Here is a 10583-nt window from a genome sequence, read left to right on the forward strand (position 1 = left end):
TCTATATATATTTTTTTTTTTTTAGCATATTCCAAGCCCTGCTAAGAAAGTGCCAAGACTCCCTGCAACAGCAGCAGAACCTGAAGCAGCTGTCATCAGTAACGGGGAGCATTAAGATACTTCTGTGAGGTGGAGGACTTCAGGGGGGGTTGGGGGAGCGTATGGGAACGGTTGGGGGAACGGGACATCTGGGGTCAATTTTAAAAGATTACATGTTGCTTAAATTTTTACGTGACTGACATGGAGCCTGGAAAACTATCGTGTCCTTGAGAAAGTCTCTTTGCTCAGTTTGCTAACATGCTTCCTGTTGTGATCTAGCCAATGCTTACTGTACTCGAATGATGGATGTTAAGGGCTCTGTAAGACTTCATACCTCTCTGGCCATGTGTATGCATGAAGCTTAGTTTTTAAATGTAGCCTGAAATCGTGCACTTCTGGTGAGGAAAGCAGCGGTACTAGTCTCCGATTTTAATTTTTTTAAACATGTAAGAATTTTATACTTTGAACAAACAAGATTACTGAAGGTTCCTGTGGTTTTTGAAAAAAAAAAAAGTTTTTAGTTTAGGGAATGTGTGGTTTTAATGTAATATGCACAAACCCAGTTTGAAAATGACAAGACAAACACACTCTTTTTCTAGAATTTGTGAATCCTTGAGAGAGAGAGAGAGAAAAAGAGAGAGAGAGAAGAATTGGGAACGGTGACACTGGTTCTGGAAACTGTTACTTTAAATCCAGGCCATCAGTGATGAGTTACTGCCATGATCTCTGTGAACAGAGGGATGCCAGCACTGAGCAGACCGTGGTATGGAAAACATGGTACCTTTGGGGGCTATGGGTCTGCTCCCTAGGTCTGCTCCTGACTCAGTTCAAAGTGTATTTTGTGGAAGAGCCTTGATGTTATTGGAGCTGTGTATGAGAAAGCTTGTGGCTGTGATCCTTCCCTTGTACCTTATTTTCAGGAATAAATAAAACATTTTTCTGGCTGCCTTTCAAAAATTTAAAACAAAAAGAAAGGACAGGGACAGGGCATTGTGAAGTTATTTCTGATGGTTCAGTATTATAAATTCAACTTAAAGACTGACAGCCTCAACTCATGTTGTAAGTTTTCCTTTCCTTTTTCGTTTTTGTATCTGTTCAGTGCAAATTGAAAGATACAACTCAAGGTTTTTACACAGTATGACCAGCCAAAAAGTATTCCACTTCTCAAGGTCTGGAAGTAGGATATATAAAGCGTTTTCTCAAACTTTCACCTTAAAAATAGCAACAGTAACAAACCATCACATGGAATGAATAAGAAGACTGGTTGGACAGTTTCTTAGATCCTTCTGGTGCTGAACTATGACATGAGCCTTATAGATTATAAAATAGAGATAGTTGGAACTAATGTACAGAACTAAATTTTTTAAACTTTATTTGCCGTTGAATTCTGTGAAGTTTCAGTTATCTAAAATAAACTTACACAAATATGAAATGTAATGTTTCAGATTGCAAGGTAATATGTAATGTAGTGTTTGTAAAATACTCTTAATATTAACTAGTGGTGTTTTGATTTGTACAGTTATGATTTGTTGAAATGACTTCATTTTAACATACACTGATGTAGATTAATAATGTAAGTTCAGATTTAAAGATTGATGGGGACATGGTGCATGTAATACTTTTTGCAAGTATCGGGAGTTCAGTATGTTTTGAAAAGAGTAATTTAACTTTGGGGGTGTCAGGAAACGGGTTTTCTCAAAGCCCATTGCCGGCAATGGGCAGGCCTAGTGAAACTGGCACAGAGCATCAATTGTGCACCTTATTAACAGTGAGGTGGGTAACTTTGAATAAAGTTTTAGAGAAATATTTTAGATACTTGAATATTCTTTTTTTTTTTTCCCTCCTGAACTAACATCCTGAACTAACAGTTTAGGCAAGAAAGCAGCTAATATGCTATTTTTAAGTGCAGGCATCCATTTCATTTCAGTTCACTGATTCACTAACTCTTTCACCAAAATTTGTAAACCTGATATAAGCAGGACATTCTACTTACATCACTTAAGTCAGAAATAAAGACTTACAAGATCTATGATTTTGCCTTCAAGGAGCTATTTGTCTAGTATGGAGGAACATATACTGATAGTTTATTATTCTTATACTTCAAACAAAGAAATTAACTCCCAAATTAACATGTATAAATTTTGCCATAAATAGTTGTGAAGAGAGTTACTGTGTTTTCCTAACAACAACCTAAGATTAAGGGTTGGCAATTAAACATTAAAAGCAGATTTTATAGCCAATATAGAACTGCCTACTACCAACTAGAGCCTCCAGCCTGAATGTCTCAGGTTGCTGATGTTCTCGCAGATGTTTTATGAGAGAATTTTTACATTGGCAGTAATATTGGATGAGATAATCTCAATCGCTATCAATTTTTAGGATTATGTGAACCAGGAATTAAATCAGAATATTTCTAGTACTGATCAGTTGTTTTATCATGCTGTCATGTCTAGATTCAATACTTAGTAATGATTTTATTTTCGGGGCCCGTCTCCCAATTTCTCTGGGTGATAGAAGATAAGGCCTGTGTTCTCTAATCCTGCAGTTCTAGGAATTCTAGATCCTAATTCTGCAAAGTCTAAGATCCTAATTAATATGACTTTGAGAGTTCTATCCTTCCCCTTCTCCTTTTTGGAGTTTTTGCAGTTAACTTTTTATTTTTTTTACTTTCTGGATTTTGTTTATTTCATGAACAGTGGTGAGTACACTGAAGATGAATGCTAGACAGAACTCACAGATGCAGACAGCTACTTCCCATCCTCCTGGGACTTGGTTGATACCCTTCATCTCTTGTTTGCTGTTTGAAATGTCCTGACACACTAAAATAGAAATGGAGAGACCAAGGGATGTAACAGGATCTTTAAATAATTAGAGCTATGTAATCTTCATATAAAAGCAAACACTTCCTTTAAAATTTCTAGCAACCACTCTTAATTAAATTAGAAGTTCCTATTTTTTTCCTAGTTTAGTGGGAGAAAGAAATAATTGACCTGTGATTTTTTATTTTTTTCCCCCTCAAACTAGTACTAAGTCAATACTATGGTGCTGAAGATTATGAATACCAAGCCTCAGAAAGTTTATATATTATCAGGGGTCTAGCTTATAACAAAAAATGTACTTTTCATTTTATTTTTTTGTTTTTGTTTTTTTTTTTTTACTTGTTCTTTTTTTACTTTTCATTTTAAATGTTTAGAAGTGCAAAGCAAAGAATTCACCTTTTCTTTGTCTTATTTCATTACTGTGCAGAGTAATAAAAGTAAAAAATAGAGTAAAAAAATAATGAAAGTTTTGAACTAAAGCTTCCTTTTGTCTCCAGCTGTTTCTGCATGCTATTAAACTAGCACCTCCACTTCATCTTAGCAAAGCCTTGTTGACCTTTGGGGATCTCTACTCAAGATCTGCTTCCTCCCTGAAGGCTGCCTGGACTACCTGAGTAGTAAGCACTTCTCACCCTACATATCAGATTTCGTTATTCAAACTGGCCAAGTCCTGAGGCATCTGGCCACTGCCTACTCAGTACTACTAAGGCCTCCTATGTTTTCATTGCCCCTGCCTTCTCTGCTCCTCACATACGCCAAGTTTATTCCACCCTGGGCGTCCCTGATGGCTCAGATGATAAAGAATCTAACTGCAGTGCAGAAGACCTAGGTTCAGTCCCTGGGTCAGGAAGATCCCCTGGAGAAGGGAAGGGCTACCCACTTCAGTGTTCTTGCCTGGAGAATTCCGTGGACAGAGGAGCCTGGCAGGCTACAGTCCATGGGGTTGCAAAGAGTTGGATATGACTGAGTGACTAACACTTGCGCTTCACTTACTCCAGCCTTAGAGCCTTCGGTCTGTGGGCCCCACTTCAGGCCTCCTTTGCCCTGCCTTCTACAGCAGTCGCATTTGTGACAGCTATGTCCATGCGGTCTCTGACTGGGATCTCAGAGAATATGATAGTACCTCTTCTCGGATTCCTGCTGCACACCCCTCACTTTGGTCTCACTGTGATACGAGGTCCACACAGAGGTCATTGGAACTCATAATTTCATGGCCCAGAAGTATAGAGAAGTTAAGCTCCCACAGGACCACTCTTGACAGCAGTGGATCCTTACTTGCTGGTCGAGAAATGCTTCTCCGCTTCCCTCGCCTGGGCAGGGAAGCCTTCCAGGCTGGCAGTTCCTCTGCTGAACTACCAGTCGCCTGATAGCTCCGTTGGTAAAGAATCCACCTGCAATGCAGGAGACCCTGGTTCAATCCTGGGTCGGAAAGATCCCCTGGAGAAGGGATAGGCTACCTAGAGAATTTGGGGTCCCAAAGAGTCAGACATGACTGAGCGACTTTCACTTCACTTCACTTCAGCCAATTTGGCAATACATCCTTTTATTGGCTTGCCTCTTTTATATTTCATTCCTGCATTGTAGGAACAGTTCCCAAATAAATGACTTACATGGAAGCCTCTGTCTCAGGCTGTTCTTTTGGAGAAGCCAGGCTAATACAGTTGGTACCCAGAACAGCCTGACTCTCAGGATATATGGTTGGAGCTGGTTTACTGACAGTCATGGCAAAAACCCCACTGCTATTTGCAGTAGGCAGAATGGTTCCCACACCCCAGCCAAAGATCTCTGCCTCTGGGAACCTATGAATATGTGACCTTACATGGTAAAACCAGAAGTGATCAAGGTTGAAGACCTTGTAATGGAGATATCCTAGATTATCCAGATAGGCCCAACATAATCACAGGGTCCCTTAAAAGCAGAGAACCTTTCTGGGCTGTAGTCTGAATGAGATGTGTCTATAAAAGGATAACCAAAGAGATGGCCCATTGCTAACTTTGAAGATGGGGAAAGGAGATCACGAGCCAAGGCATATGGGCCACCTCTGCTGCTGCTGCTGCTGCTGCTGCTAAGTCACTTCAGTCGTGTCCGACTCTGTGCGACCCCATAGACGGCAGCCCACCAGGCTCCTCTGTCCCTGGGATTCTCCAGGCAAGAACACTGGAGTGGGTTGCCATTTCCTTCTCCAATGCATGAAAGTGAAAAGTGAAAGTGAAGTTGCTCAGTCGTGTCTGACTCGTAGCGACGCCATGGACTGCAGCCTACCAGGCTCCTCTGTCCATGGGGTTTTCCAGGCAAGAGTACTGGAGTGGGGTGCCATTGCCTTCGATGAGCCACCTCTAGGAGCAGGTAAGAGCAAGGCAGTGGGTGCTCCCCTGGTAAGGAACCAGGCCTGATGCCATTTGGATCTTAACCCCAAGAGACACATGATGGACTTCTGTCTCATGGCACTGTCAATAGAACGCTGATGTGCTGTTGGTAAGCAGGGTGCTGACAACCCTGGCTTGCAGGAGCAGCACGATTCCTGCTGAGCCTGTGGTCTGTAGGTACAGATGGAAGGTGAAATACTGGATCATATGGCACCTGATGGAATGGGGCAATGATAAAGCCTCCGGATTTGGCTAGCTTTTGTTAACTGTTTCAGAAACCTTTTGGGGTTTGTGGGGGGCAATGACAGGTTTAAGTCAACTGTCAGCTCAAGGTTGAGGGCAGGAGGAAATGGTGGGGCAGGATGAGATGGTTGGATGGCATCATTGACTCCATGGACTCGAGTTTGAGCAAGCTCCAGGAGATGGTGAAGGACAGGAAAGACTGGCGTGCTGCAGTCCGTGGGGTCACAAGGAGTCAGACATGACTGAGACTGAACAGTGACAACAATCAGCTCAAGGTATACTGAAAGCCTTTGAAGTGAGAGTTAAGGAGAGCTTCTCTCCTGCAGCAGAGAGAACACTACATAAAACAGGCACCAGGTCTACTGTAAGGCAGGCTGAGCTGCAAAGGAAATGAAATACTCAGTCTTGACCATTCCGTATCAAAGTCGCAGCCTCAAGAGCAAGAGCAGGACAAGGCAGGGCAAACAGGGTAGAAGAGCCTGCAATGCTGAAGACCAGGATCCCTCGAGTGTGGGGCTGGTAGGAGCAGCTCGTACTTCCTTTCCTGAAGAGCCTGCCAAGACCACTGGTGAGACCGACACCGAGGATGCTTGACCTCAAGATGTTCTTCCAATACCATTTTTCTCCAAACAAGGAACTGGTCCTGTCTCAACATAGTCTGAGCAGAGAAATACAACCTCTGTCAGGGAGAAAGCACCTAGACACTGAGGGGATTACAGAAGCTGGCTAATATGCTACTGTCAGGAACCAGAGGGGAATGTGTGCGAGTGGACCCTGAGGATAGGGAGCTGGGGATGGAGGTTGAAGCAGGATGACGGAGACTTTATTATCATGGGAGCCTGTCCCCGTGAGGTGAAGGTCACCTGAAGCTGGTCCTGATATCACTGCTGGGATGGCTACTGAGGTTTGGATGTGAGTCTGGCATACCAGCGAGGTGGAGATGGTGGAACTGCTGTGCTACACGATTAAGGAAAGGCTCAGAAAGTTCCAAGAGGTGTTGCTGTTAGAATGGATTCATTATGTGAGACTGAAGAACCACCTAAGTTCCCAGGACACTGCCTTCACGCAGGAACAAAGACTGCAGTGGGGAGGAGGGGAGCACCCCAATTCCCACAAGCTCAGTAACGACCGCCCCTCTGCAGGCAGGGATGACAGTAGAAAGTGCTGTTATGAAACAGGGCATGCATGGGATTCCAGAACGGCAGAGGCCATGTACCATTATTTAAATGTCAGAGGCGAGGTTGGCATAGTAAAATGGGCAGTGAGGCTAGAGGGGGAGTCCGGGAGCTTGGTTTGCAGGGCTTTGGGACAATTGCTAACAGATCAGAGTTCTGAGTGACAATTTGTAGAGTGTTACTTGACTTGTATAACCAAAAAGGAAAGAAGAGAGACAAGCTGTGAGCAGCAGGCTGGTATAGCCTGTCACAATAAGAAAATTATGATTCCAGATCTGAGTTAATTTACAGATCCAGTGCGCAGTGAGGGGGGAGCCAAGATTCCGTGAAGAAAGGCCCTGCTACAAGTGCCTATGATACGCGCACCCAGGATGTTTAAGGCCTGTTGGATAAAAGGTGTGAACTGAAGTGGACACCAGAGAACCCCAAGTACCATTACAGCCCTACATGTAGACAGAGGGGATGGAGACCTGTGGGAACCAGGTGGTGGCTGGAGCTCTGGCCAAAGTCTGTCCCACACTGGGGGTCTCATCTTGGGGTCCTTTCCTTCATCTCCAAGTACCTATTTGGGATAAACACATTTAGACCCCTGACCTGTGGAGTAAGAACCATTTTGAGAGGAGGCACCACATGGAGACCTCTGAAAGTATGTCATCTCCCCAGCCATGTTAATAACTCGTAAGTAACCACATGAGGAAATGCATCCATCAGTGTCACCATGGGAGAATAAAGGACCCAAAGGTAATGGGTTCCATCGTAACTTCGTTAACTTACTTTAATTTACTCATCAGACTCTGAAAGAGAGCAGATGGCTAATGACGGTGGACCGCTGTTAGTCTCAGTTTTCACCGCCATATTGGGTGTGCATTTTACACAAAGACTCTAGCGTTGATATGCAGCTATTTGGGGGGAAATTTTCATTTTCATTTTACATCAAAAGGGAGGATTAAAAGCAGTTCACAGGCATACAGAACAGACTTATGGACACCGGGGACAGGGGTTGGGGAGAAGGAGAGGTTAGGACATATGGAGACAGTAACATGGAAACTTACATTACCATATATAAAATAGATAGCCAATGGGAATTTGCTGTATGACTCAGGGAACTCAAACCAGAGCTCTGTAACAACCTAGAGGGGTGGGATGGGGAGGAGGGTGGGAGGGAGGTTCAGGAGGAAGGGACATGTGTATTCCTAAGGCTGATTTATGTTGATGTTTGGCAGAAACCAACACAATTCTGGAAAGCAATTAACCTTCAATTAAAAAATAAATAAATTTAAAATTAAAAAGCAGTTTACACTTTTCTGGGATAGACAGAAATTCTCACTTATTCTGTTGTCCCGAGGCAATGTGAAATCTCCTGCTCTACGTCACAAGATAGTCTAAAAGGACCTTCATCATCTGGACACTCTGCAGCACTTTATGCTGGTCCATACGACAGCATTCTAGGTGGATGTGGCATCAGAAAGTAACGAGTCCTACAGAGGCCGTACTAAGACGTGTGTGTCAGAGTGTGAGTGATAAGTCCTATGAAAATGCAGGGGCCAGGCCACACTGATGAAGCATGTAGAGGACCAGTGACTTGAGGCACGTCTCTGTATGTTGCACCTTGTACCCTTTATCACTGAGATAGAGACACGGGGTTTAGTAGGCCTCTCTGGGTTTTGGAAACACACGTTGCACCTGGTATATTCCTCCAGCCCATTTATCAGGGCTGCTGGTTTCAGGTGGATGCTACAGAAAAAAGACCTACAGTAGTTTCAGGCTTCACTGCAAATTGCATTGCTACTCTGACTGTCTAAGTGGTGCTTAAGAACACAGTGTGTTCTTTGGCCACCCCTGCAGAAGGTTATAGACAGCCCTGCAGGATCCGGGAGTGAGCCACGCTTTCTGCAACAGAGGTCTCCTCAGGCTCTCGGCATGTTTCTGGGCCCTAGGAGAGACTGAGCACCTGATTATGGGTCACCAAGGGACCAAGCAGATCTCCTCGTGAGCTGAGCATTATCAGATCCACAGAGTCATACATTCGGACAGACAAAGCAACGATTCATCCTCACAGAGCTGACATCTACACAGGATGTAGGTTCACCTTTCCTGTCTTCAGTGAATCCTCCAAGACCATCATACGAGGTCCTAGAGAATACCTGATCCATTGTCATGTATATTACATACCATTGCCTCAAATACCACATCTTTGGTAAAAGCAGTGGGGGCAATGGGCACATGACCATGGGATGTACTTCTCTTATTGAGTACCTCAGCAGTAGAAGCAGCCAGCAGAGACAGAGCGATGGAGCAGCTCAACTAAGACACCGGCCACAGGACAACATCCTGCAGGGTTGGGGTGCTGACCCCCAGGATTCAGTATACATGCTTTAACACTGGCTCATAAATATATGTTCCTTGCTATTAAAATATACAAGTCTGGGCACCAAAAAGATGGAAGCAGAATTGATTTTTCTTACCATGACAGTCTGATAGCTCAGTTAGTAAAGAATCTGCCTGCAATGCAGGAGACCCTGGTTAGATTCCTGGGTCAGAAGATCCCCTGGAGAAGGGATAGGCTACCCACTCCAGTATTCTTGGATTTCCCTTGTGACTCAGCCGGTAAAGAATCCCCCTGCAATGTTGGAGAACTGGGTTCAATCCCTGGGTTGGGAGAATCCCCTGAAGAAGGGAAAGGCTACCCACTCCAGTATTCTGGCCTGGAGAATTCCAGGGACTGTATGGTCCATGAGGTCGCAAAGAGTCGGAAATGATTCACCGTGACAGTCAAGGACCCTCTTGAAGAATTTGTATTTCCATACTTTGGCCACCTGATGTGAAGAACTGACTCATTGGAAAAGACCCTGATGCTGGGAAAGATTGAAAGCAGGAGGAGAAGGGGAAGACAGAGGATGAGATGGTTGGATGGCATCACCGACTCGATGGACATGAGTTTGAGCAACCTCTGGGAGTTGGTGATGGACAGGGAAGCCTGGCGTTCTGCAGTCCATGGGGTCACAAAGAGTCGGACACGATTGAGTGAATGACATAAACTGACTAAGCAACTAACACTTTCACTTCTGACTCCAAAACTGGGGGCAGGGCCTCATAGTCTGTTTTAACACGCCTTCTGGGTGATTCTGGTGACCTGGAACTTGAGAATCACCCCTGGGACTTATTTGACTAATCCTACTGCATTAAGTCCTTCCAGCTCTCACCCCATGAAGGAGACTGACAGCAATGGATCAGACTTCAATGGAAGAAGAATATGAGGAGGGCTGGGGGTGGGCTGTGTCCGACCACAGATTTCAGATCCTTTCAGCCACACTTCCTTCTCCAGCCACTGAGGCAGCAACCACTGGGGCAAGCTGGTGGCTTCATGCAGGCCCTATTTGACTGCATCTTGTCCCAGGGCCAACTGTGTGTACCTCTTACTTCCTGCCCTGGGGTTGCCCCGGCTCTAAGGCATGAGAAGCATGGGGAGCCCCCGTGGCCCTCACTCATCACAATCTGGAGGTGCAGGTGGCATCGTAGGGCCCCAGGAGCAGCTGGATAGACACTTTCCCTTTTAGTACCCTGGGCAGACTCCTCAGATGTGTTTCATAAGGCTCCTCAGAGCATCCTACAGGACTGGGTGACAGTCACCTGGAGCACGGGCCACCCTGTAATGATCCTTCCTGCTTCTCTCCTCTACCCTCCTTCCTGCTCTCTAGGATCACTTCCCAAATCAATCACTCTACCTGGAGCCTCTGTCCTAGGCTCTGTTAGAAAAGAACCATGTCTCAAACCCTTCGTTGCTTGATGCTCACAGCTGGCTTTCCAAGTCACTCCTGCTCTCATTCAGATCTCAGATCGTCGGCTACACAAACCAGCCTTCCAAAACATACAAAGTGGCAAGCCTCTAATATCAGATTACTGTATTTGAATTATCTGTGTAGCATCTATTACTATCTGAT

General features: G+C 44.7%; 1 protein-coding gene across 2 annotated transcripts in view; it reads left to right on the forward strand.

The window, feature by feature from the left end:
* HMGCS1 (3-hydroxy-3-methylglutaryl-CoA synthase 1 (soluble)) overlaps positions 1-1850 on the forward strand; it is a 24222-nt gene extending 22372 nt beyond the window's left edge. For both annotated transcript variants that reach the window (XM_010832800.1, XM_010832801.1), the window contains one exon: positions 26-1850. In XM_010832800.1, coding sequence (XP_010831102.1) covers positions 26-115 — 90 coding nt within the window. In that variant the 3' untranslated portion in view covers positions 116-1850. The remainder of the gene's footprint in view (positions 1-25) is intronic.
* The last annotated feature ends 8733 nt before the right edge of the window (positions 1851-10583 follow it).

The sequence above is a fragment of the Bison bison genome, unplaced genomic scaffold (genome assembly GCF_000754665.1).
Source record: "Bison bison bison isolate TAMUID 2011002044 unplaced genomic scaffold, Bison_UMD1.0 scf7180017862275, whole genome shotgun sequence".
Taxonomy (NCBI): domain Eukaryota; kingdom Metazoa; phylum Chordata; class Mammalia; order Artiodactyla; family Bovidae; genus Bison; species Bison bison.